This window comes from Apteryx rowi, unplaced genomic scaffold, assembly GCF_003343035.1.
Source record: "Apteryx rowi isolate R43461 unplaced genomic scaffold, aptRow1 scaffold_343, whole genome shotgun sequence".
Lineage (NCBI taxonomy): Eukaryota > Metazoa > Chordata > Aves > Apterygiformes > Apterygidae > Apteryx > Apteryx rowi.
The window spans coordinates 657,492-685,340 of record NW_020449897.1 but is presented as its reverse complement, the minus strand read 5'-3'; the positions used below and the strand labels follow the sequence as shown (position 1 = coordinate 685,340).

The window sequence follows — 27,849 nt, the reverse complement described above, 5'->3', positions numbered from 1 at the left end:
TCAGTCATCGCCTTCCTCAATCCACAGCGGGCGGGTTTGTTCCTGAAAGATGCAGCCCCGAACCATCTTGGCCAGCTCCTCCACATGACTCCAGGCCTGGGGATCCACACAGGCCCAAGAGCACGGCAGAGTGTGAAGCGCCTGCTCCGCACCACGGCACACCTTCAGCACCTCTGAGTCCCGCTGGCCCGGCTTCCCCAGCAAGCTCCTGGGGAAACAGACGGTCACACATTACCCTTGTGTAGAGAGATGGGGTGGGAAAAATGCCAGCGCTCCCACCTTGATCCCTACAAGAACTCACACATACAAAGTTGCTTTTCCTGCTCTTTTTCCCACAGCGACCCCCCRGCACACACACAGCTAGTACTTCCATAAGGGTCTTTTGTCTCTTCCTTTGAATAGAGACAAGGGTTTCTCTTTTCCTCCGTAATATCCTCCATCCATACTGCATGGTCTCTTCTTACCTGAGTCCTCTAACGTTCTTTTCTGTGACCTCGACATGGATAACAATGGGGTATATTTCACTTCTAATTAGATCCCTCACACTCTGAACTCCAAGCTCTAGCAGGCAGTGTTTATTCTGGAAGGAAATCAAATAGATTTACTGATTTAAATGGAGAAGAAATAACCTCAGTTCCTGACAGTTACATTAAATCAAACCCCATACTGTGAAACATCATTGCTTTTCCGATAGTAATTTCATTAAATGTGGGATTTACAGCCAGGGCCAAGAGGGAAGCAGAGAATTGAAGAGCAGGGTCATCCACTATATCACAGCCAACCTGACCCAAGAGCCCACCAGACCCCCTGCTCAGCCAGTCTGTCTTCATACCCCTTCCTCTGTCATCACCCACAGCCCCACATCTTCTCCATCTGCCCTGGGCAGAGCCATAGCCACTTCAGTGAAGAAGAGGAAAGCAAGAGCAGGGAGGCAGCTTAGGTGTAAGGCATCTCCCATCACTTCCCCCACATATCCACAGTCATCATTCCTTTCACCAAGGTGGACAGAGACTCAGGAGAAGACCTGTATTTGTTGCTTTACAGCCCCACAGCATCTGGATCTAAAATGCCCTCCAAGTCACACAGCCCCCAAATAAGCAACTCCTTTTCTCTCACCATTCTTCTCCCTCTTCCCCCCTTTCTGTTGTCCCCTCTTCTCCTAGGATCTAAATGGGGTGCCCCATCCTTGTCCTCTCTCTCCACATCAAACAGCTCAGCACCTTCTCCATTGCCTCCCGTATCATGCGGATTTGCCCAGGCTCCCTCCGGTCCTGGGGGGAACTTCTAGACACAAGGTCCTCCTTAGTGTGGGTAGTGTTGGGATGCTGTTCTGCCAGCTTCTCTGCAAGCCAAGAGGAAAGAGAGATAGGAAAAGGGAGACACCAGCCACTTCTCCCTCCTGCGCATACTTTCTACCTCAGATGCTGCACATTTGCTGCCATGCTGATACTTATCGAGTTCAGTGTTTGTGGATTCTGGAGAGCAAGTCTAATTATACAGCATTACATGTTGGCATGGATCTCCTGCAGCCTTCTGCTTACAGAACAAGCAACATATCACAGCTGAAGACACCTTGCATGGTAAAAGCAGCTTTTGTGTTGCAGTAGCGCAGCAGCCTAAGCCAGCTCACAGCTCTGATCCCCTCCTTCCTCGCTGCCACACTGTCCTGCTCCCATCTTGCAACTGTTTCCAGACAGAATCCAGCAGAAAACTAATCATTTTATTTTGCCAGGTAAGGTTTCTGCAGGGTTTAGAGAGTTACATGGGCTCACAGATGGCTCCAGCAAGCAGCAGGGCTGGGGAAGCAGTGGGAGTGGAATGCAATGTGAGGGGGACCCTGCAGAGGGCCTAGTAAGACAGGATATATGGCTAACAAGCCCAGTGGAAGACATTTATTTTTGCAGAGCCTTCCCTTTCGGCAAAGCAGAGATTTTTCACCCACCACTACCCCCGCAAAAGAAAACACCAACTTTTTTCATTTCTGCATTTGGCAAAGGAAGAATTCTAAACACAGGGGAAGGGAGGGATAGGGAAAATGGAGGAAGAAGGGGGAAAAGAGATTTGTCCTCTGTGAAAATTCCCGATGGGAGAAAAACCCTCTTCCCAGCAGCTTCTGCAGCTGTGTGCCAATCTCACATTGCTGGCAGAAGAAGTGGAGGACATAACCAAGGCTGGATGCTCTCATCCTGGTGAAGGCAGGACAAGTATGAAGTCGACCTGCAGATCCCACCTTGGGCAGGGGCTTCATCTATGGGAAGAGCCACTCGGAGCAGCAAGGCAATGCCATCACCACCCACTCAAGGGAAGACAGAAGTCCCTTCTGCCTTAGAAGRGCAGAAGAGAGGTCTGACTTCCCCATGGGTCAAAGGGACAGGGCACCATTAAGAAGAGGAGGGAACTCTTTGGAGACATTCAGCTCAAATGGCTGAAAGGTGACCTGACAACAGGTATTGTCTGGGAAGACTGTAAGATTCTCACAATTTAGCTGCTGACATCTCATGTCCTCTCCAAGCCCCATGAGATCACATCTCAGCCTTCCCAGGGTAACAGCACCTCTTCCCTGAATTGGACTCACCAAGGTCTCCACAGAAGAAGAAATGGCAGGAAGTAAAACAGGAAGACAACCTTGGAAAGTAGGACACCTGTGTACTTTACTTCATTCAGCCACAGGCTCTTAAAACATCCTTGGGCAAGTTAACTGGTCATTGCCACCTACCTGCTGGGCACACATGAAAGTCCAGACGGGAGGTGGGCAAGTCCAGCAAGTTCCTGATGAGCCGTGGTGCAATGCAATCAGGTGACAGCACCACAGGACGAGGTGTCTGGATCACCACAGGGTGCACCAGGTTGTAAGGCTTCAGGCTCCTATCTGGGTCTGCAAGACAGGAATGAAGAAAAAGTCGAAGGTGAGAACATGGGAGACAGGACTGCCACCAGCCCAGACTCCATGCAGTTCTCCCTGCACCATCCCCTAGTCCTGACTCATGGATGCAGCTACTGGCCCCATGTCCCAGGAGAGATCTTCCACTGGTTACACCACTCCCCCAAAGGCAGATGCCCCAGCTGTAACCCCTCCTTGTCCATCATCTAGAGAATCACAGGAGTTACAGATCAGTTTCTTCTCCTTTCTCTCCATAATGTGCTGGGTGACCCCAAGAACCATAGCAGCAATGATGGAGAGCCCTAGAAAACCTGGGAGAAGGAGCAGCAGGTTTAAATATGCTCAGGCTTCTCAAAAACCATCAGCAGAGTAATATGAGGGATTCTGGCCAGAGAGACTGAGGCATCCTAGGTGTCAATGTACCTTCAGTGCCCACAGAGGACAACTGGGTCTCCAAGGGTGATAGGGCAGATGTAAGGGTGAGAGCTCACCTGAGCAGGGATCCAGCCACAACTGCTGAGGGGGCTGTCCCGGACTCCTCTGTGGCTTGGATTTTACCAGGCGTAGTTGGTCCAAGGCCCGTTTCTTTAGCTGAGGAGAAAGTGAGGGCACTAAAGCTGAAAGCACGGATCTTTTCACACACATACAGCTGACTACAGAGCAACCCCCAGCAAAGGAGATGGAGGGCACACATGGAAAGAAACCAGGCCTGCCCACCATCAGGTTCAGGCTGGGAAACAGGGAGTGGGCAGGGGAGCAGTCACAGAGCAAAGATGCTGCCTGGGCTATAAGAGCCCCCTCTGCTTGCTAGCCAAGTTGCCGCCTCCATAAGAGTTGCTCTACTGTCAGAGCAGGGCAGACTGCATGTCRAGGTGTGGGGGTGAACGTAGGCACACACACACGGCTCTCATTGCTGTTTTCTTCGGCTTACATTATTTCTGTGGCCCCTCTGCTGCCCAGGCATCTGGCCCTTCTTTTGGATCTTCAAAAGCTGGTGGGCCCTGAAAAGACAGAGAGGTTGCCCTCAAGCAGCTCTAGAGCCCTCAGGGACCTTAGCCTGCTGTGATCCACTTCTGCAACCTCCACAGAGACATGTGAAAGATAAGTATAAAAAATCCCTCACTCAACCACCCATTCTCTCAAGGGCACCCAGATACCACTGCACTGGTCCCTGATACAAGGCTCAGACAGCTCACACTATCATGAGGGGAAAAGGCCAAATCACACTCCTCAGGACTCCTAGTGGATGCTTATTGCAGAGAAGTCGGACAGGTACCCCAGGGACCCCCTTTCTCCTCACCCTGTTACCTGTTGTAGTTGGGCACCGTCCCCTTGTCCAGGTCCCGCAAGGTCAAGGGATCGACACGGGAACAGTACCACTCCAGCCGTCCTTTGTGCATGGTGTCCGTGACATGGAGGATTTCCCGACACTTGACACACAGCGCATAAGGATCTGACTGCTCTGTGAGGGATAGATTGGTGCGTACATAGAACGAGTCTCCAGAAATCTTCCTCCCTTCCTCCAGGGCTTCACGTAGAGGCTGGTATCCTGGAGCAAAACATATAGGTCAGCACAGGCAAGGACACAAGAGACAACCATCACCAACAAGAGAACCTGCCAAGATAGCCAAGTCTCTAGCACAGCAGTGATGCTACAGATAGGAGTTCAGAGGAGGCAAACAGACGGGGGGTCTGTACCTCCATCCTGTAACTCAGAGGATGCACATATCATACTAGACATGGCAAATAACCAGAACTATGGCCAACCCCTGTGTCACACATTGTGGCCTAGGACCAAACAGGAGAGGAGAGAGAACAACTCAGAACAGAGATTTACCTCCAGAACTGGGTGGAGGTCCTGGAAAGGGAGGCAGAGAGCCCAAGCTCAAGGGAGACCCAGCTGCCAGGGTCTTACCTTGCAGGTCCAGCTGGAAGACAAGATTAGTGGGTTTGTCCCAATGCAGCAGGCTCAGGTAGGCAACCTCCCGGGTGCAGTTTTCCAGGGAAAGCACCTCTTCTTTCAGTGATGGGACCCTCAGCTAGCAAGAATCAAACGCCGTTAGACCTAGGGGCTAGAAGAGCAGGCTCCTCCCCCTGCCAGCTCCTCACCCATCAAAGTTATGCAAGAGATACAGACCAAGGCAGGCCCAGGGAAAGCTCTACCTGAGGACAAGGCATCTTCCTTCTGCCTCTGGTTCCCTGCTCTGCCTCTGAAATACCTGCTGCCAGCCACTGCCAGATCTGGATGCTGGGTTGCTATGGAACTGAACATATGTGTGCACATACGTGTATGTCAGGGGGGAGGAGGGGGTTGGTTTATTTTCAGTCACAGGTGGATATTAATTCAAATACCTTAGCTGCATTTCAAGTGGTGTCATTTTTGCCAAAACAAATGCCCTTCCTCCCTCCAGTAGCCTTCTCCAGAGCAATTATTCTCTATAGCTTGAGAGGGTCATGAAGGCCTGCAAAACTTCACTCCAGAATCAATTGCTTTGCAACAGGCGTGCACAGGATGCAGTGTGCAAACTGCTCCGAAATGCTACAAGGTGACAGACAACTCCAGGGACACAGAGTCATATCACTGTCTTAATTTGTGCATATCCTTGTTTTTTCCCTCCCACAGCTGAAAGAAGTGTTTCAGGAAGACTCAGCATTTTTACATGCACTGGTAYGCTTGTCTGCAAAGCAATCTGGATGTCTGTTCATGCTGCACAGAGCTGTAGACAGGGAGCAGTCTCTGGAAACAAGAGAAATGAAGGTGCACCTCAAGTTGGGCAGAGGCCAGTTTGCACTGGAGCTTGCTTCACACTCCTTGTGTCTCAGATGCATTGCAATCCCACAAAAGTGACCCCATTCCCAGACTTACCTCAATGAGCCGGCAGCCTTCCCTGAGTCCTGCACTCTCAACCTGTGAGCCTGGCTTGACCCACTGGACATAAATCCCTGTCCTGTTCCCTCCAAGGATGGAGATATCTGCTCCAAGCCTCTTCTCCTGGGGTGATGGGTTGCTGGGGTGCCCCATGCTAGAGAGYTGTACCACCAGGGACCTGGCAAGGAGAAACACCAAGTCCAACTACCGAAGTTTTCTGCCTTTCTTAGGAACTAGTCCCCATGCCTGGTGTCCTGCCACAAGGCATTTCTTTTATCGAGTACCATGAGGTATGAAGCTCATGATTCACAGTCATCACCAGGGTGCACACATAGAGCTTATGAATACCCAAGGCCCATTCCACCCCACCACCCTACCAGCCCCAGTGCAGGCTCTCCTGGTCCTGTCCCAAATCAGATAGATTTTTGTCCAAGTCCAGGGCACCATCCCCATCCCTGCCATGACACACAGAACAGGCCAGAAAACCGGGGCCCTGCTGGGAAGCAAGGACTGTTGGAACTTCATTTCTTTCCTCTCCTGCTGGCAGAAAAGGGCCCACAGGAGAAAGATGGAAAGGAATGGCCTTCCAAGCATGGTCTCCCACGAGTGCAAAACATCCCCCCAAGCAGCAGACTCAGAGTGCCTATTTCAGAGAGCAGCAGTCACCTCCTGGTGACCTCCTTGCAGCTGGGAAGCGTGGACAAGCAGATTTCCGACTTCACCCTGGCGTAGGTGCTGCTGGAAGAAGAGGAGAAGGCGCCAAGCGACACACTAGCAAAACCACTGCCTAGGAAAGAGAACAAGAGGAAGAGAGAGGGCACATCACCTCTCCGAGCACTGCAGGGAGTCCACATTCTCAGGGTGGCTGAGGTCTGTCACCTCCCTTCTCTGCATTTTCTAGCATCGGACTAGGAAATTGAGGCTGGAAAGAGGGTTTGAACAGTCACCCTCCTGGAAAGGGGCACTCCCAGAGAGGAAGGGAAGAGTTAGGATTGGTTTCCCATGTCTCCTGAAAACAAACAAATCTCCATCCTCCTCATCAGCATTTGATCACAAGCTGTGTCACAGCAGAAACCAGAGCCACCTGGATGTGCCCTCAGGAGCTCAGCCACCAGCACCCACCACAGGATGTACCAGCACCAAGATATCCATTTCAGGAGATTTACAGCCCATCACCAAAAACACAGGCATTTATCTCCTCTGGTTCCTACTCCCCCAACTCCAAAACAAGTTCTCCATCAACAGAAGTTCTCCATAAATTAAATAAATCAGGTGTGAATAGCTACACATTCTGCAGGGGACAAGCCAGCTTTTCCAGCTGCTGTACTTCACAGAGTCTAGTGTGGAATGTTTGTGTCCATGGCACCCTGCTATGTGTGCAGAGCCCTCACAGTGAGCCACATAGACCAAAGGTATGAGGGAGAGTCAGCTGTCCACCCTCGTCTTCCCACAGCCACCACTTCCTTCTAGCTAAGCCCTTTTGGGAAAGCCCCAGCTATGGTACCTGTTGCATCTTCCATGCTGCTAAAGGAGCCACAGGACAAGCTAGAAAGGACACAAAAGTGAGCTGTGAGGCACCAGCTTTTCCAAAGCCTGTTTGCATCCCATTCTCAACTCCCTCCCCACAGCTTTTCCCCACCCCAACACAAAAGCACTGTCCAGCTAGCATGCAGCTCCCAGCCAGACTTCCCACTCACAGTCCCAACTGCCAGCTTCCCCTCCCCTGCCATCCAGGCCCCTCAGGCCCCCACAACCCCAGCAGAGAACACAGAGACTCAAGCAGCCTGCAGAAGTCACCTTTTGTAGGGCATGCACCTATCTTCCCGCTGCCGCCGGAGGATGGAGCCGATGCAAGGTGGGAAGGGAAAGGTGGAAAGGCGATTGATATCCTTCTCACTGTCAGGAGTTACATCCTTGAGCAGAATGAGAGATACCCACTAACACCAATGCCCAGCACCTCCCTTCCCTCTCCTTCAGGCTAGGTTGCAATTAGCTCCTGGTGTACCACATGCCTCTTCAGAGATCATCCACATTTCTCCCAGTGCCCAGAGGTACCTTGCCATCCCAGAGGAGAGAACAGGGATGGAGATGCATGCCATTGGATCCCCGTCTTTTTGCAAAGTACAAGCAATAGGACTAGTATCAGATGAAGGGATCAGATTCTCCTTGTCCTTATATCTCACTCTTAGCCATGGCACACCCAGAGGCGTGAGTAACCTTTGGGACTACCCACTTTAGGATGCTGTATGATGAGGTTTCAAAGAGTCAAAGGGACTTTAGTAAGAACATGACTCCATTAAAGACAATAGGATTGTTTGCTACAGGATTCAAAAGAGCTAGGATTTCTCCCCTGGCATATGTAAAACAGCTTTTTATAAAGGTCAGCAGCCTACATGGGGCAGTAGATTTCTGGGGTGTCACACAGGGTGAAGGAAGTCTCACTCCCTGCTATTTCCCAGCTAGCAAAGTACTACACACTTTGGTGCAGCGTTGGCTGGTTTATTACTGACAAAGCTTCGCGCCTAGGTTTTGCTCCCAYGTTAAGACACTGCCCCGCTCCACGTCTTCCAGCAAGTCGCAGACCAGTCCAATGCTTCTGTGTCCTTCCAGAGCAGTGTGGGTCACTGCTGCCCTCATCTCAGGGCCAACATCCCATGGTCAAGCACTCACCATGCTCTGAATGGCAGAGTCCCCCAAAAACGGGATGGCAGAAATCCCCAGTGTTTCCACAAGCCCATTAGTCAGGCTGGAAGGGTTGTCTATGAGGCTCCAGGTGCTGCTGAGATTGGAGCAGAGGGAGTAGGAAGAGCTGCACATCTAGGAGAGAAGGGACCCATCATCCCATTGCATCCCCCAAGAAACAGCCCTGGTCTCTTCCCCTTCTCCATTCCCTTTTCCTTCTAGCCTCCCTCACCTTGCCCAGGCTGCGGTTGCCTTGGCACCGCTGTAGTTGGGCCTCCAGCGTGCTGTTCAGCCCTTCTGCCTGGCTCAGTTTGCTTAGGAGGTCATCCCTCTCCTCTTCCAGGGCCCGCACGCGTTTGCGGTACTGGTCCTTCTCAATCAGGCTCTGGGAGTATTGTAGCTGCACCCCATCTCGGCTCTGGATAGCCTGCAAGGAGCCAGGCTGCAATTAAGAGGATTGCAACAATAACCCCCCCTCCCATCCTGGCATGGCTGAAGAAGATCTACTGGGGAAGGAGGGGGTGTACACAGCAGAGAAAAAAGCCCTGATCCTGCTGGGCGGTGGAGAGCCAGGGGAGTGACAATTCACCTGGTCCCGCTCTTTCTCAATTTCCTCCAACTGCAGCAGCACTGTGTTCATCCGATGCTTGTAGAGATCACAGTCCTTCTGCAGTGTCCGATATTTCAGTTGCAGATCTTCCACCTCCTGAAGGTACTGGCAAGAGTGACCAGTGAGCATTAGCCCTCCCAGAAGTGAGTGGTGTGGCTTCCCAGGCCCTTCCCTCCCCTCTCTTCCATGCCCTGCTCTGTGTGCAGGGATGGGATTGTGAGGAATGCACTACCTTATCTCTCAGCTCTTCAGCCCACTGCAGCTCATTCTGCATGGAGTGGAGTTTCTGGCAGAGATCCTGCCGATCATCTTGAGCTTCCTTCCAGTCGTGCTCCAGGATGTCCAGCAAGATCTGTTCAGAGCCCGGCACTGGGCCCTCACCTGGCGTCTAGGAGGTGAGAGGTACCATCACTTCACCACAAGCACCATGGGACGACCAGACTACGGTAAGCACCTGGCTCAGCAGGTGAACAACAGGCAGGCTGGCATTACTATGGTCATCATTACTGTATGAAACTACTGTGCACTCACAGCTTGAGTGCAGTGTGCAGGGTCCAGTCCTCCCATCTCCTCAAATGAGACAGGAGAACTGGAAAAGATCCAGGTAAGATGAGAGGTCACAGCACAGAGGGGTTCCTCTACAGGGAACAGATTAGTAGGCTGGGCTGTGCCAGGTCAGAAAAGCAGCAGTTGAGGGGGATATGAGCAAGATCTATAAAATCGCAGGTGACCCTGAGCAATGGAGAGGGATCATCTCTCTGAAGTCTCTTCCCAGAACAGAGCAGGGAAAGAACTGCTTTGCCAGGGGTCATCAAGTGAAGGACCAGGCAGTGAGGCTGCCCACCACATGGAGATTTACAAGGCACCTCTGTTGTTCTGGGCTCCATGGCACCCAGCTGTGGGGGCTAGTGTGAGGTTAGGCCTCCCAGGTGCTACAGGGAGTCCTAACACCAGCTGGGTCCTTCCAGCCTCATCATCAAAATACAGCTTGCCTCTGTGAGGGCCAACCCCAAGTAGCAGTGTCTGCACAAAGGCTGCAGCTCCAGCCTCTCTCACCCTGAGTACTTCCTCTCAGTATGTAAGGTTGGCCCTCACAGTCCACAGTGAGAGGCACAAAGTCGCATGTGTGAGCACACCTAAGAGTCACAGAGCTGCAAACAAGGACCAGTCACTGCCCCAGACCCAGGGGCAATAGCAGCCACCACTAGCAAGCAATCTGCCCAGAGGAAGGGACCAGCTAGGCTGGGACAGTGATTGCCCCCTACTTTCCAGTGGTGATTCACCCACGTCACCAGCACTGTAAGTGCAACCAGGGAAGGAGGTGGCCTAGAGCCTGCTCTGCCCTGTCAGCTACCTTTAACATGCCCTGCAGCTCCTGCAGCGATGCTGTAAGCCGCTGGTTCTCAGCCCACAGCTCAGACACTGTGTCAGGGTGGCTCCGCTCCTCTGCCTCTCGCTGGGGCAGTGCAGAGGCCTGTTTCCTCAGCAGGCTGCATTCCTCTTCTAGGCTGGTGACTTTGCATTTCAGCTGGTCCACCTGCAACACAGAGAAGAAACATAGTCTGACACCCCCTCCCACAAGCACCTCTGCCTTAGAGGGGAGTGAAGCAGAGAGGAAGCTGGGCAGAAAAGTGGTCTGGAGGCAAGGAATGCGAGGGCTGGGAAACCAAGTGAAGAAGGAGTATCCTACAGCTGGGGTAAGGTTAACACAGCTGCACATACAAGGTTTTCACTGCAGGACAGAGGAGGAAGATGCACTTGCACCAAATTTTTCTGTAAGTGCACTCAGTCTCAGGGGCCCCTCTTTGCGCAACAACTTTCTTGCTACCTTGGAGCACCCACAGCACAGCTGGCCCTGACCCCAGGTGGAGCAGGGTTCTCTGATGTGCTGTCAAGGCCAGCAACTGTGACAGGCTCGCAAAGGCTTTCCAACTAGGACAGCTGAGAAACAAACTCACAGCAGAAAAATCCACTGAAGGCTATTCAGTGCAGGAGGACACCTCTGGCCTGGGAAGTGTTTGAGCATCAAATCATTACAGGCTGCAGGATTTCACAGATGTATTATCTCACACTTGCCTGCTCTCACACTCTTCCATCAGCATGTCACTGGAGACAGGGTGCTGGGTAACATGGAAGTTCATGCTGGCCTTGTCTGGCCACTCTTATGTCAACACTCCGACTCCTCAGCACGCATCCAACCCACAACCAGAAGCCCAGGGGCTGGAAGCAGGAGGAGGCATGAGCCCAAGCTCATTGGCTGGACATTTCTTAGACACAGGACATGGAGGCTGGTTACTTTTAGGATTAAGGCAGGGTCCTCACAGACCTGCAATGGGTGATGAGGTTAATCAGGAAACGAGTTTCACATCCAGGTGGACTTTGAGAGCATATGGGGTTGGGGGAACATATTAAAGCCACTGAGCACTAAGGAGCACTGTCAAAATTGCCAAGAAGGAATTCAGGGACTGGATTATTTCTGCAGATCTGCCAAGGAACCTAGAACAAGCTTCCAGGACCAGTCACTTCTGGACCTTAGAGTGGTAGCAGTCAGGAGGGGAAGGCAGGCTGGGACCTTGTGGGATTTCTCCACACTACAGTTACCCACAGAGAATTCACCTCTCTGCTCAGAAGAGATTTGGGAGAGCTGCCATTGGCAGGAATATTGGATAAAAGGTAGGGGGGGATGCCAGTGCTGGCACACCAGGATAAGGAATGAAAGGTAACCGCAGGGCTGTGCGAGAAGCCCAGGCCCAGACTGGCAGGGGGAATACCACGAGGCAGCAGAGGAAGGGTGAAACAGAGTTATAAATAGGCTCAAAGTACAGCTGTCCTTGTCCAGACAGGAAATGGGTGCATTTACTGGAGGTGAGAGCTTGGCAGCTGGAGCRCAGTGTCATCAATTCCTTCAGGTATGCAGCATGAGCCTCTGAAACGTCATCAGAGGGATGAGGAAGCGATGAGGATGGACTCTGGGCCAAAAAACTCCTATGTACCCCTACAGGCAGCTCCACGCAGCATGCACACACCTACAGCCTTGTGTGCAGGCAGTTGCACAGCCATGATCATCACTAGAAAAAAGTGAATGCAAGCCCTTTCCTGGGGAAGGAATAAATATGATCACCATAGCACGCAACCTGATAGAATTAGCTGTCCCCCACACGACTGTGCTGATGGGACACAACACAGGCGCCCGTTGGTGGAGCATACAGCATAGGCAGACAGGGCAGAAAATACATGCAGAAACAGACAGGGCATCTCATGGTACCAGTGGCCAGGCTGAAAGAGCACGAAGCCACTGTAGGTAGGGTGTCACTCTGAGCAGTTGTTTCAGGCTTCTCTACTTGACACATCTCCAGTCACAGCAGGGCACCACTGCTTCTTTCCTGCCCTGGGGCCCATGCCTCGAGGCACAACTGTGAGGACATCACAGTTCAGGCTGACCAGCTGCATCCAGTCATGTGAGGCCAGGGTGCAATGCTGCACAAACACACCAAATACTTGAAAGCACAAGGTGAAAGCCAACTGCACAAGTCTCACATGCCATGCCCATGACTTGGCTGCTCTGCCATGCTTGGGGCACACTCCCCCTCAAGAACAGATGCCAGCCAAGGCACAACCATGCACCCTGACACATGTTCAGCTGTACAATGGATCGGCTCCTTCATGCTCAAGCGCCGTTGTGCACAGACATTCACATGCATCCTTCTGAGCTGCACCATTGCATTCATTCCCTCAGTGACTGTCAAATCCCCAGCCTCCTGCCTCCCTTGCTGACAAGACATGCCCCTGCATTCCCCGGCACCATACCACCAGCTGCAGGTCCCGGCTCCGCAGCACAGCCAAGTTCTTCTCCTCACAGAGCTGAGCATAGCGCATGGCCATCATGTAGTTCTCGTCCTTCAGCCTCAGCAGCTCCACGCTGTTGGAGTCCCACTCCTCTCTCAGCTGCTGGCAACGCTCTTGCACCTTCAGGAGTTCTTGCAGACGCTGCTCCAGCCGGGCCTGTTCTTGCTCCAAGGCCTGGTTTTTCACCTGGAGTTGGTGTTCCTTCAGCAAGTGCTCTTTCCGCTGAGCCCTCACCTTCTTCACCTCCATCATCAGGAACTGAGTTAGTCCCTCAGGGCCTTCCTCATCTGGGAGGGAGAAAGGAGAATCAGGTCCTGGCTGCTTAGACAGGGGCAACCCCAAAAAAACAGTCCACAGATTTGCCCATCACTCTCTCCTTCAAGGGGTGCCACAGCCTCCTGAGGTGTGCAGCCTTCCTCACCCTGGTGCTTAGGGCACCACRGTCCCACGTACACATACATATGGCCCCCTCCCTGAAAAATTCAGAGCACAGGGCTGTCAGGGTTCCTCAAAAGCAGGTAGCTCATGCCAGGGTTTTATGCATGAGAGACGTGAGACATGCACATACACAGATTTCTGGCATTTCCCATGCAACCAGCAGCTAAAGGGAGAACAGAGCACCTGCCCCTACCCAGGATCATAGAGCAGCGCTGGGCTGGCTCCTTCCCTGTTAGCCGGGTGTAGTGCTCTGGGTAATAAAACTCTAAGGACTCCAGGAAGGCTTCGTAGCCCCGTTTCCCACGGCGCCGAAGGATGTCCATCAGGTAACCTGGAAGAAGGGATAAAGAGGTAGGATGAATTCCCTGCAAACCAGAGAAGAACAGCATAGCCCARCCTCATGATACAAAATCACATCTCCACCAAGTATACTTCCCTCCACAGGAAGGACAGGTTGGAGATGGGACTGATGTGGGAGTGCTGCCTGCATATGTGTTCGCGCGGGAGGGGGTGGGGTGTCACCGCAGAGGATGAGGAGGTCTGGCTTCAGGGCATCTCAATCAACAACAAAGCCAAGTAGCACTGCAGTGGGAGGGAGCCATAAGGCCAGAACACCACATGCTGAAGAGTATCCACTGTTTCTCAAAAATAGGTTCTCTCCCAAAACCAGGCCCAACTTTGTACAAGTCTGTGCTTTCTCCCACCTGTCCGGTTGCTCTTGCAAGGGAATCGGCATGAATTCAGCACCTCTTCCTCATCCTGCTCATCTATCACACGGCACTGGCGCAGGTACGGGGTGAGCTTTGCAGGGTTCAGGGAGCGGGTCAGCTGGTGCCGTGTGCTCTCAATTTTCTCCCAGAGGGTGTCTTCTTCCTCCTCCTGCTCTGAGAGGCTGGAGGTTTGGACAGGGCCATTCTCCAGGGCTTGAAGGATAAAAGGAAAGAAAGTCTGAGGACTGATGGAGAAGCACAGGGAAAAAGGCATGAGTAGGCATGGGAGAACATGAATCAAGGTATGATTCCATGAATGCTTTGTTTTTTCTGCAATAGGACCCAAATACATCTGAAGCCATTTAGATTACCAGTCTGGCTGGCTGGATCCTGGCGCATCGGCCTAGGGCCTTAGATACGCAGGAGGAAGAAGGCAGCGGTGCCTAGGGGAGTTAGGAGCATATACTGTAGGAAGCTTAGGGAAAAGGCCATCCTCTCCCCTGACACATTCTGAAATTCCGCCAGACCATCACACATCTTCCCTTTTTCCCCATCCCTGCTTCAGGAACAAGAGATTTTATGGCCTGGGGCATGCTTTCTCATACTGGTGTTAGACAGGTGGGTTTCTCTGGGGATCCATTTCCTCTGTGCATGCCTCAAGATTTGGTAACCAAACTGAAGTTCTCAAGGGCAGTATGCCACAGAGCAGCTTGGCTCAAGGTACTGGGGCCAAAGAAGAATTCCCTGCATCTTCCACACATCACTCTGGGGCACTGGAAATACTCAGCAAGAAGGCAATCTCTCTGTCAACTAAAACAGACAGAAACCCCCAGAACCCAAAGGACTGCGGACACCTTACAGCAGTGGTGAACCTGCTCCATTAAGTCACACAGGCTGTGATTAAACAAGGAGTTCTCTTCCCAGCTAGGTATCAACTCAACCATCATATCAATTTTCACTCGAGAAATAAAGCCTGCTTCACAGGCCAGCACAAATCCTTATAGCTCACAAGTCAAAACACAGCAAAGACCTTCTGAGACCTGGAAGTCATTTTTCCTTCCCAGTGTGCACCATTACCTCCCCCTCTGTTGCTGGCATCAAGTCCAGCTTTCCCACCCCAGCCACACAAACAACCTCTGAGGCACTGTATGCATTCTTGTTGCATGAAGGCAAAGAGAAGGAAATCTCCCACTCTTTTTTCCTTCCCCCTTCCCCCCACCCCGTGGTGAAAATGATTCCACACTATTTTAGACAGCCAACTAGCATGGCAAGGAGGATGGCTGAGAGAGCTGCGCAGAAGTTAATCCTCCAAGCAGAGAGATGGATGGCTCAGGGTCTGTTGCATGCAGGATAGAAGGGAGAGAGAACTGTTGAGTCCATAAAAGCTACTCAAGTGTCTGATTCTCAGCACCAAAGGGCTTAGGAGCCTAAATACTGGTACAGATCTGGACCTTCCTACTGATAAGGAGGCTGAAAAAAGAATAGAAACTGCATTTCTTATAAAAGCTGTTCTCTCTCATCTGGGAGAGACTCATTTGCTAGAGGGGCACAATTATGAAAAGGGGGGATGCAACAGCAGGTAACAGAAAGCGTGCTGGTTTCCAAACTTTGCCTCCTGTTTTGAGCTCTGCTCCTTGGCAGCAGATTTATGCCTTTAAATCAAAGTGTTTCTCCAAAAAAAAACCAAGTGGGGAGGGAGAACTGTGCAAGCAGCAACCAGCTTCTTGGCAGGGCAGGCTTGGCAAAGAGAGAGAGCAGAGGGGTCTGGGAGACAGTACCAGCACCTCCTACCCAGCGTGGTCCTCCAGGCCTGGGTGCTGACACGGAGGCTGCAAGGGAAGACACCTTGTTTCTCTGCCCGTTCGCTTCCCCTTTTGGCAAGCCTGAAGACACAGCCTGACTCTAGGGAAAGACAAGCCGGATGCCAACCCTGAGGAGCAGACAGTAGCTTGGGAAAGAGGGGCAGAAGAGGAACAACTCCTCCCGCCGAAATTCGGAGTCCGTGCAAAAAGCATGCAGTGCAAGTGCCGCCCCCTCCCCGCTGCCCCGGGGCGACTCAAAGGCTGCGTAACAGCCGAGGGCAGGGGGGAAACGGCGTGAGCCGCCCCCGAGGGCCCGGCCCGCGGCTCCGCAAGGAGCGGGGGAGCAAAGGGACGGGCACAACGGGGGGGAGAAACCCGGCTCCCCCCCGCCTGGGCGCGGGGCTCCCCGCCTTACCTGCCATGCCCGCGGCTGCCGGGCGGGCTGCGCCCGCTGCGCCCCGCCGCTGCGCGGCCGCCTCGCCGCCCCGGCAGGTGTGTCTGAAGCGCTCTCCCCACCCCGCGGCACCTTTACCCCCCTCCTCCCTCCTTCCCTCCCTCCCTCCGCCCGGCTGCGAGGGGAGGGAGCCGGCAGCCCCGGGGCGACGCGAGCCGGCGCGGCGCGGCCCAGCGCCCCCGCCCCGGTGCTCGCCCGCCGCGGAGCCGAAGGTCCCTGGCGGCACTCACCGGTGGGGCGGCCCCCGGGCACGGGCCCCGGGGAGGCGAGCGGCGGCCCCCCCGCCGCAGAGGGGCTCCGGGAGCGGAGCAAGGCGGGGGCAGCCCCCCGGGGCACCCCAGCTGCTCCCGGTCTCCGAGCGCCTCCGGCTGCTTTTCACCTGGGCGAGCCGGGGAAAAGCTTTTTGTCTCCTCTCTGCCCCCACCTCCGCCCCCCGCCGGCCTGCAGCTGCTCTCCGGAAGGATGTGGCTCGCCGGCAACTTCTCTTCTGAAACGCACCCGGCTTCACCTTCCCACAGACCGGCGGGGGAAGGGGGTGCCCGGCCTAGCTCCCGAGACGGGCCCTGCCCGGGCAGGCGGGTTCAGGTCCTCGGCACGTGGCAGGGCACAGCTCTACTGGGGGAGAAGAGATGGGTAAGGGGAGGCCTTTGGCTTAAGGGCTCCAGAAATTGTAGCCTGGCCACCTCTGGTGTGGGGCTGGTTCTGGAAGGAGGGGGGTTTTGAGTAAGGGGAGAAAGTGGGGGGTGGCCTGGGGGTTGGTTGCAAGAGGCCTGATCCAGGCCGAGAAGAGGCTCCACAGCCTTAATTTTGTTCCTCAGTAGTGTCTGCGGGTGGATCCGGGTGTGGAGGCAGAAGTGTCCTGCCTGACCACCCCAAGGCATGCAGGGGCCTGCACCTGCCTGATGTTCCCTGGTGCCAGAGGCAGATGCAGGGAAGCTTTCCTTCTTCCCCGGCCTGAGCAGCCACTGCAATCCCAGGAGCAGATTTGCATCCACACAGCATCCCAAAGAGCCCACATAGGATAACCTCCAGGCTTGCTGTGTACCAGACTGCCCAAACCTGTGCTGTGCCACTGAGACTAGGAGATGTCTGGGAGAGATGGAGGGCTATATTGGACACAGTGGCTCAGTCCCTGTAACATCACATGCTTCCCCCTCCAAGACCTAAGCTTTATTCATTTCCTCTAGCAACCCCATTTCGCTCTCATTTCATCACTTACAACCTCATTACATCTCAGGCCTCACAGGTATGCCCCCATGGCTGGGATAGATAGCACAGGCTCTTTGCAAGAGATCCCTAATGTAATATTGGGCTGTTAAGGAATGAGAGTTCACTTGAGTCCCTCCAGCCCCAGGGGTGTGGGCACAATTGATGCCTAGATAGCTCTGCTCCTGCTCCAACTAGACAGCATGGCTCAGGTGGCTTAAAGTTCAGCTCACTGGATAGCCCAGAGCAGTGCTGTGCCTCCTTCCTGGGCTTTGGAGGCTGCCAGCTGCGACATGACATGAATTCCTACATTACTCCTGCTCCTGCCCCTGCTAACACATTCCCTGGGCCCAGTGGGAACGGGATTCCTCTGTCCCTAAAATGGKATTCCCTCCCCATCCTGCCACTGCAGCTTCCAGTCCCCACCTCTGCATGGAAACTTTTCTCTCCTCCCTAAAACAAGTGAAGAAATCAAAGGGGGGAGGAGGAGAGCGTGAAACACTCCTGAGGTATGAACTGGGAGGTTGGGGTATGTCCCAACTACAGCCTTTTCCTGGGAGGAAAGGGGTGAAAGTTGAGGGGTACATCCCCTTTGAGGTGGAGAGCTACTCTCACAGAGAGAGCAGTGCTACCCTCCAGAGAGAGAAAGGGAGTCACAGGATTCCCACTTCACCCCAAATCAGCCTCCTAGTTTGTTTCTCCTCTGGGGGCCAATGGCAGACACATCCCCTCTGGGCCACACCAGACTCCTGAGCTGTCTTAGGTAAGGCAGTCTCAAGGGAAGAGAGACTTTAGCAAGACCCTCTGCCTTTGCTGCTGTGTTTTTTTCATGGTCAGGCACAACCACCATCTGGAGACTGAGATAAATCAGTCTCCATTCATCTATTTTATCTGCTCTGTTCCAAAACCTTCCTCTGTGCATCACACAAATATGTAGCCTCTTTGTTGCTAAAAATGCACAAGCGTTGAGCAAACACCAGGCACACACACACACACGCAGGGCTTTCAGCAAACACGACCTCATTTTGTACGGCAACCATCCCACCAAGCGCTGGTTGACACCCCGGCTGTATGTATATTTGCTTCTGACTCACTCTCCCTGCAAGGGGTCCAAAATGCCGCCTTCCCCTCCCTTGCAAACCCAGCACTGCACAACTCCTTCCCAAAGGGTGCGTGCTGACCAAAGACTGTGAGCTGCACTCTCCAGGCAGGACCGAGCTCCAGTCTCCAGCCCTTACCTCCAGCCAGAGCAGTCCAGTTGCAAATGAGTGATCAGAAGCAAGTACAAGCAAGGCTGCCTGCAGAGAACCAGGACTGACTCAAGCCATGTGAATTTCTGCCTGCTAGTTATTCTCTCGCAAGCAACCCAGGTCTCTCTAGTGAAAAGATTCTCTGAACAAGATATTCTGTGGTGACAGAAGATAAGATCTTCACAGTCACGATAAAAGCACCAAAGAGTGTTGGTTACGGCATCATTCACCCAGGAGAGAGACAAACTCAAAACCGATGTCAAGAAAACCTCCCCCTCCCCCCGCCCTGACCCCATGGGCAATGGCTGTGGTGCTTTGTGACTCAGAGCACCCAGCACCCGCCCAGACATCAGAGACAGCAGTGCCCACATCAAGTGTCATCAGCTGCTCTCATTCACAGAGGGAATCTGAGAGCTAATGCTGCCAGGATGCAGGGTATTGAGTTTTGTAGGGCACCCCCAGGGGAAGGCAGACCACCCCTCGGGGCTCTGGGGTAGGCTGCTGATCTCAATAAATCAGACAGACAGCTTCTGAGAGGAAGGAAATAATATGTCCCTGGCTTTCGGCTAGGGTACAGAAGCACAGAGAGATGAAGAGCTTGCCATTTGCAGGATAGCTGCAGTTGTACGAGACACCTACAATTTGTCTGAGATACACAGTCCTACCAGACTGAACATGTTTACGGCCAGATATCATATTTCAGAAATAGCTGTACTGATAGCAGCTACTTTTGTGCTGGCACAGCTGAGTTCACACTAGGAATGACATTGTGCACTATGGTGTTTGGGTGTTTTTTGTTTTTTTTTTTTTTAAATCCTCACCAAAATAGTTGCATTGGTAAAACTTTCCAAGCCATGCTGACTTGCACAGGAAATCTATAACAGGCCAGCAAATGGTGAGCCATGCATTGTTTCCAGTGAGAGAGGAAGGGCTTAGCACACATGACCCACAAAGTGTGACAGGCAACTGGGTCTACAGCGGGAGCTTTGCAGTACAGATCCAACCCACGGCAATGCAGGCAGCGGCTGCAAGAAGTTAGCGGAATCCCTTGGAGGCAAGTGAGACAGATAGTCTGTGCTTCAGAGAGTGGGACTGGGTATGCCACAGCACCACATCATTTCCCTGCTCCTGGAAAACAGCTTTAGAAAGGTTTGAGGTGGTGAAGAAATTAATTAAATTCTGGACTGTGTGACTAAAATTCTGTCAGTATAAAGCTCAACCTGCAGTTACAGATAGTAAGCTTAAATGCCTTTTAAAAACCTGCCAATGTTTTAGGAACATCAGTATCTTTACAAACCTGGCCTGAAATATCCTACCTACACAGTGTCTGTAACGTAAGCTGGTCAGAACATTTGCAACAAAGTATTTCTTGTTTTGTCCTTTTTTTCTATCAAAATCTGCTATTTTTCTCACAGCCCAGTGATTTGCAAAGACTTACAGCTTCCAATGAAGTTTTAGGGTAGAGATTTGTTAAGGTCTGGGGTCATCTCTCTAGTCAGGGCCAGGAAGAGATTTTGAAATAACCCCCCCTGAACTTTCCCACCCTATAGTAGATGTCCTAACACAATTCTGTGTTATAAATACTCTCAACAGGTTTTGTTCCTGTGTGGAACAAAAACAAATGTTGAAAACTCAAAAAATGTCRTGAATCAGAATTATTGAGTCTAACCAGGTCTAATCAGCTATACACTGGTTCACACCGGATTAGTTAACGTGCAAAAAACCCACTTTTATTTTTCCTACTGACACTCATCAGACTCAGTGTTGTATTAACAACATTTGCAAGGGCTTTGACTATCTACTACTCTCCCCTATGCTTTTCACAAACAAGATTTGGGGTGAGACTGCCACAGCACACTGACAGCTTTTTGTTCCCTTCCTGTTGGAGTAGATGACTATACAAGGGGAGGAGGAACAATCCCCTCCAAAAAGCAGGGGGTGGCCTTCATTGCAGGAAGGAAATGTGTATATCTGTGTGCGGAGATAGGAAAACAAGTGAATACTTCCTTCAGTATTCCTCCCCCTCACAGGCACACACCCATTGCCTGGAGCTAAAGGAGGCAAAAGCATGTGGGAACCTTTTGGTAAGGGATTGGCAACACATCTCTGTCCTCATTAGGGCTTCAAGGTATGCAGGGTGGCAAGTAAGAGCTGAATTAGAGCAGGCTCATGGGATTTGAGTCACTAAAGCAGGTTTCCTCACTCCAAAGCTGCCATACTGCCTGCTGCAAGGAGGCGCCACATGAACAGGACTGCACCTGGAAGTCTCACACTTGTCCTCCACCTTAGCTTTGCTCTCAGTTACCTTTTCTTTAAAGCATTAAGTCTGTGAGATATTTTCCACTTTTTTTTTTCCTCTCTGTCCAGAAAAAGCCCCAACTGAGACTCCCATCTTGCTGCTTATTTTGCATCCAGATTAGCTGGCTGTTTTTGCACCAAACTTTACAAAGAGACTGAATAAAGTCTGTCCTCCACTATGTAAAAAGGGCCATACAAGTCCAAACACTGACCACACAGCAGCTGCACTGTTTTCAAGGGAGCAGTGTCTGCTTTCCCCAGGTATGCCACTCTATTTAGAAACTGTGGATGAATTCAACTCTCTGTCAAAGGACACAGCTTTGTTGTTTACTGGCGTGCATGCAAATGGAATTTGAGTCTAACTCAGAAGAAGGAGGAGAAATGAATGGATTGAAGAAGTACACACAAAGAGGGGTAAATCCCACCTGCTTTGGGCAGAGAAGAAATGACTGTCCCAGAGGCAAACCAATAGGAAAGCGAAGGAATGAACCAAACTGYATATTAATTGCAGCAGGCAACAGCTTATCAGACCAGCCCACCAAATTTCCCTTAGTGCTTTCCTTGCATGCTGAGGCTGCAGCCACCAGAGGTCAATGTGACCACGTCAACCTCAACCTGTTGTTGGGTGCCGCACAGAGCTCCTTTGCAACACCCTGGGACACCAAACAGAAATATGAAGTAGGTAATGTTTTCCACCTCTCAGGAAATAACTTCAGGGTAGATTTGCATGTAAACGAACATTCAAAGCATTAATCACAATCTGACCTCAGCACTATCCTGAAAAAAAGGTCTTAAAAATGACGAAGTCCCCAGTTAGCATCCTGCAGACATTCTGAATTTCAAACCTTATCACTTGTCTGAAGTCCTACAGGGACCCCACAATTACTCCAGCCACTCCAGGCTTGTTTCCTACTGCTAGTTTCAGTGTCACTCAGGTGATTTGCACCAGCCCTTGACCTGCCCTGTAACCAAGAGATGGAAATGGGCTATCTGTACTCCCCTGACTCCCAGTTCTGCTCCCTGAGTCTAAGGTCTGTCACTGTGAATGAGGTCTGCCACAAATGCAGGCTGTTTGAATAAAAGCGAGTTGCCAACCTGCAGCCAAAGGATGGTGAGTGGGGCTAAATGAGCAGGATCATCAATCTGTATTAGAAGTCAGACAGGGTAAATTGCACTGTGCAGAACAGAAATCAATATGTCTATATGCTCTGTAGCATCCAGCTCTTCCTCTGCACTCCTGCACATGCTTCTCTGCCAGCACGTGTAGCATCTCTTCTTCTCTGTCTCAGTCATGTGTTACCATTTTCCTTCTCCTTTCCATCCCATCCTAGACCTCTTCCGATGGTCGGGGAGAGGACCTTTCTATCCTAGCCTCACAACCCCTTTATCAGCTATGGGGACACCCACCTAGTTAGAGCAAACAAGACACTGCTATTCCTCCCTCCAGCAGAACAAGACATCTCTTGGTTTCCTGCCTTGTGGGGTGTCAGGTTTCCCGAGGCGAAAGTCATCTTCTCCAAGGAGACTCCACTGGACTAGAGGATCATTACTGGTCCTCTGCCCAAAGTTAGCCAGCTGTCTGGATCAAACATGTTCCCACCATCTCATGCGAGGTCTAGCTTAGGATGAGGTTGAAGACATACCAGAAAGCAAACTGTGCCTTCTGTTTGCAGGGCAGCTGAAGGCAAAGACACCTACACAGAGAGAATCACCAGCAACAGCTCAGATGTTGCCATGCGGAAGAACAAACTGACTGTGAGCAGTTTGAATTCAGAAGAATGACTTGCCCCCAAAGGCAAAGGCCCTTATGGCTCCTCTCCTGTACTGGTATGCAGGCAACACCAGAGTCTTTGGCTGGGTAGCAGGGCAGCCTGAGTCTCTATGAGTCACTGTCAGGTTGAGGCCGGCCAGATGTTGATGGAGGAGTGGCAGGAGGGAGTGATACTGTCTCATAACACCCATGACACTGAACATGAGCCATACCAGAGAAAGGGTCAGAGTTCCTGTATCAGGAAAGGGAGATGCTGCTCTTTCAGAAGACCAGCAAATTTTCCCCATAAAGCAACAGACCTTGCATAAACAATGTAAGTTAAGATCCAAAAAGCTGTCTTCTGCTAGAACAGGTGCACAGTCAGGTGCACATTGGGGCTTTGAGGGCATGGGTTGGTGATGTACATGCAAGGGTGTGTTGGCTTTTCACCCTGCTACCCAACACAGCTCCAGCAGCAACTGTTGGAGGGGAGACCCCCATTCACCTGTGCACCTGGCTTTGTAGTACATGGTTTGGGCAACAAACCCCATTTTGGTGGTGGTTTGCTAGTCCCAGGAATACCTGACTTCTCTAGGCAGGTGAGCAATGCAACTAACTGCAGGAGAGGCAGGCATGCGGAGACTTTGTTGGGGTATTGGTAGGCCAGGACCAGGAAAGTACCTTTCCCCTTTGGTTGGAGCACAGGGCACAGACAGGGGAAAGAGCTGAGCTCATAACAAGGGGGCAAAGCCTGTCTGGAGAGGGCAAGGAATGGCCAATTGCTACCAACACTTGTAACACTGCTCCAGAGCCATGGGATGGCACTGGCCCACATCCTACCCCTTGAGGAAGGAAGGAGCTGGGGAAGTGCCAGGGGTTGTGCCTGTTTCTGCCACGCAGATCTGCTGGGGCGCTTTGCCCCTTGCTGCTGAAGTCCTTCCCAAGCCTTTCCACTCCGAAGACACTGACCTGCACCAGGCCCAGCTATTCTCATCCTACAGCTGAGTGGAGATCACTACTGCAAGGAACCTGGCCTAGACTTACCTGGAGGACAGCAAGGGGTCTATAACTCCCCTCTGCTCCCATTAACACTGCCTGTTGGGGAGTGCTCTCCGGGGCCTGTGTCAGAGGTGGGTCTGCGCAGACTACCCCTCAGCCCACATCAGCAGAGCTGAACTGTAGGGCCAAGGCCTACAAGAGGAATGAAAGCTGAGACCAGACAAACTCAGTACAGATGTGCCCTAAGCCAGAGCAGCTAGGTGCCAGAAATGAGGGAGAGAGAACAACGTCTTGGACCTTATTTCTCTCTCCACATATCACCATGGCCACCCCAGACACCCTGCAGGATGTGGCCCTAGATAACACAGAAGGTCTTGCAGCTCTTCTGCCTGCTGCACAGGCTCTGTGCTGGAGGCATCATGGATAAAAGTGGTGTTACTTGTATGCTTTCCCTAAGCACTCCTCCATTCCTGGCATTCTCAGAGCTCCTCATTCCTGTGTCCCAAAGCCAATATACCCRGCTACCTCCTCGCCCCCACCACAGTGGCCTTTTGCCCTTCGGACCATCCCACAGAGACCAGCATCAGCCAAGGCCAAAGATGAGCTCTCTGTCAGTGCCAACAAACAAAACATGGGAGGAATCAAAGGCTGTGGTGCAGCAGGAGCCATGCCTCACTTCTCAGGATGCCAACCCCAGCTTCTAGATCAGACTTTTGCAGGCCCCAAGAATGAAACCCCAGTCTCTGTGGTCCGGCTGCATCCCCCAGGGATTTGGATGTCCATTTCCCCTGGGAAGGACTTGAGCCCTACCCCAGAGAGGTGATCCTCAGCCTAAGAGATGCAGACAGACTCAAACTGGAGCCTGCCCAAGAGCAATGAGCTTTCCAACTGCTTTCCCTTTCTTGGGGGTCTGTTAGTCACATAAACAGGAAAAGCCTGGCCCTCTCCCCCTGCTCTGTGGCTCTGCCTCCCCCTCTCCCCTCCTGCATGTGCCTGCGTGATACAAGCCCCTGTGTTTGCCTGCTTGGCCCCCAAGGGAGGAGCTGCCGGCTGGCCCCTGACCTTCAGGCTCTGCATTTCCTGTGGCAGCCAAGGAGGGAGACTAGGCCCCTTCATGCAGACACTGAGGCTGGGCGTAAAGGGGCCTCTGTGGGCCAGTGTGGGGGAAAAAAAAGGTTGTGGTAGCCCTTACCGAGCAAGCTGAGGTCTCCCGTGATCCCCACTGCTCCGAGGAGACAAAGATGCCAACTACACCAGGAGAGGTGTGAGCAGCGCTGGGACAGAGAGCTTCCAGGCGCCTGCTGGAGGGGAGCGCAGCCAAAATGACAGGGCGAGGACTGCTCTGGTCTCAGCCCTGCAGCCAGCTCTCCAAACCCTTCTTTAGCTCTCAGCGCTTATTTTAAAAAGCTCTGTGGTGTTCCCTCCTAAAACCAAAGGCATTCACATCGGGTCGGGGCTGCTGCCCAGGAGGGCGTGCGTGCAGGACCAGAGCAGCCACAGAGGGTGCYCACAAGTGAGAGGTGCAGTTCCTCCTCCCCCAAGACAGCTCCAGCTCACAGAGTTGCCTTTGCAGAGACCAGCACTGTTAACCCTTGACAAGCTGAGCACAGCAGCAGGGATGGATGCCCATCTTAAAATGAAAAAGCTGGGACTCCCTCCTAGCAGTATAGCGTGGTATTACCTCTTTCCCCTAGATCCCTCTAGAGAGGACTAAGCCAAGAGAGGCATTCCCTGCCCCTCTGCACATCGGGGCACAAGAGAAACCTGGGTCTCCCAAGGGTTGTCCCAGGGAGCAGGCAATCCCAGAGTGGCAGCAGGACTGAGATCTCCTGAAGGAAGCAAGGATATCGACTTAGCCTTGCTGCAGGCATTCAGCTTGAAAGGCAGATCCCTGTCCCTGGGTCCTGGTCCATGGTTTCCCACTGGGATCTGTGCCAGCCTTGGCTTGTAAAACCCCAGGACACCAGCCAGCTGTGATGCCCAATCTTTGCTGCCTGGCATGAGATGCCGGATGCCAGAGGAGACAGGAGGGGGGAGGACAGGATGGTATCCCGGATCGAAACCTCTCGCATGCCTCTGTGCTGACTTCCACTCTGCCCTGGAATGCGCCCGCCAGCAGCATGTGGGAAAGTAGAGTCAGCAGAGACCTTGGATGTGTCAGCTCCCCGGCTGAGTAAACAAGAGGAGCCCTGGCAAGCATTCAGCCCCAAGCATCAGAGACCTTGAAAAGTGATCTGGAGACAGGGAGGTTCTTCTTTCCTCTCCTTCCACACAATCCCTGCAAAATATCTCCTAACCTCTCCCCTACCTCAGGTGCTAACACCATGTCCTCTTACCCCCACCATGGCAGATTTGGAGAAGTATCTATCAGGGAGAGAAGGTGCCTTAGGCAATTCCAGCACTGGGCTGTCAAATCTAACATCCCAGGAGGAAACAGCCCCTGGGAGAGATAGTGCCATGAGAAGGAAAGCGGGGCTGGAGAAGAAAGAGGTAGGAAAAAAGGATTTATCACCCCACCCCCATGCACACCCATCTGTGCCCCTCGTCCATTTCCCAGACAGCAGGGAGGTCTCATTTCTGCTAGCAGCATTGGCATTGCCTTGGCAAGCATGGAGATAGCTGGGGACAGAGAGGCATGCTGCACTTTCCAGTGCTGAGGGTGGAAATACGTCACTGGCCCCAGCTGCGGGCATTTCCACTGCAGGATGCCAAATCCTGTCTGGCACTATCTCTGCAGGTTTCACAGTGTACCAGATGGCTCAAGGAGAGGCTGAGAAGGGAGAGGTTTCCCCATGACCGGTTGGAGACACGCTCTCACCACCTTTTGGGTTGCCTGCTCTTTCTCCCTCATCTCCTCCATAAGATGCATCCACATGAAATGGCTACTACTCCCCTCTCTACACTGACACAGAAGCTGGGTTTGGAGCCTGGGGAGCAGCATGGAAGCGTGATGGTCTGGGGAAGGCCCCCCCATGTCCTACTGGTTGTCCCGGCATTTCCCCCCTTCATGTCCTTGGAGTTGAGCTCCTCTGGCCGCGGCGTGGTGCTCAGAGGCTATGCCCGCCTTCTGGCCACAGGCCCACGTTCCCTATCGCTCCTCGCCAGGCATTGATTCCGAGAGAATAAGCCATTGTTTCCCAACCCCGTGGCCTCTTCCTGTCCCTGTAGGGCTGAGAGACAAACAAAAGCAGAGCCAGACGCTTTGGGGAGGAGGCTGGGTCTGCTCCCCTCCTCCAGATCCCGCAGCAGCCCCGCAGGCAGATAGACAGATGGATGCCCGCCTTGGGGGAATGGGCAGGGACACCCCTATTTTTAGCTGCCTCTGCACCCCACCCCCTTCCTTCCGTGGGCCAAAAATACACAGGCTGGATGGACAGGCAAAATCATTAAGATAAAAGAGTTGTCCAGGCCCTGTTTCGAACCACTCCCTTGTCTTTCACCTCTTCCCCTTGACCAGTACAGATGCGTCACAGGTCCCTCTCTCCTCCCATGGATGACTGTCTTCATCCCCATCCCTTGTTACCTCTCTCCCCACAAAGCCACCCTATTTCCTCACATCACACCATTCCTCACCCCCACTTCCCTTCTGCCCCATGGACACGTCACCCATCCCTTGACAGTCCCATTTCCCACATCACACCAATCCTGGGACCTATTCCCTTCTCTCAGGACTTTCAGGTCCTCTTTTCCTCAAACCCCTTCCCCCACCTTGTCACACATGTCCTTCTTTCTCCAAAAGGGTCCTTCTTCCATCCCCTTGCACCCATACAGACATCCCTTCTCCTCAGTCTTACCTGCAGACTCTTACCCTGTCATCCCTCCAGTCCCACCATTGCCCTCTTTGTTCCAGCCTCTCTGCCCTCCAGGCTGCTCCCTCGGCCTCCCCTTTCCCCCTTCTTCCTCATCCCAGGCACTCTTCATCCCCTACATCCTCTGCTCTCCCTGAGCCCCCCAGCTTCCTGCTCATTATCCCCTTCCTCTGTGCTCCCTTGCTCCTTGCTGCATCCCTCCTACCTTTGCCATCTCCTTTCTCTCCTGCCCCAGTAAGCTCCAT

General features: G+C 52.7%; 1 protein-coding gene across 1 annotated transcript; it reads right to left on the bottom strand.

Moving 5' to 3' along the window:
- On the bottom strand, window positions 1–27,849 carry CARD10 (caspase recruitment domain family member 10). The gene is made up of 21 exons (XM_026072531.1): window positions 27,810–27,849; window positions 14,031–14,249; window positions 13,520–13,657; window positions 12,850–13,175; window positions 10,397–10,579; window positions 9,275–9,430; window positions 9,022–9,147; window positions 8,665–8,859; window positions 8,421–8,567; window positions 7,548–7,663; window positions 7,255–7,295; window positions 6,417–6,537; window positions 5,748–5,928; window positions 4,797–4,920; window positions 4,190–4,430; window positions 3,813–3,882; window positions 3,373–3,472; window positions 2,717–2,875; window positions 1,221–1,342; window positions 465–580; window positions 1–208 (listed from the first exon to the last, which is right to left on the bottom strand). Exons 1-21 carry the CDS (start codon window positions 27,847–27,849, stop codon window positions 1–3), a joined length of 3,129 nt encoding a protein of 1,042 aa, XP_025928316.1.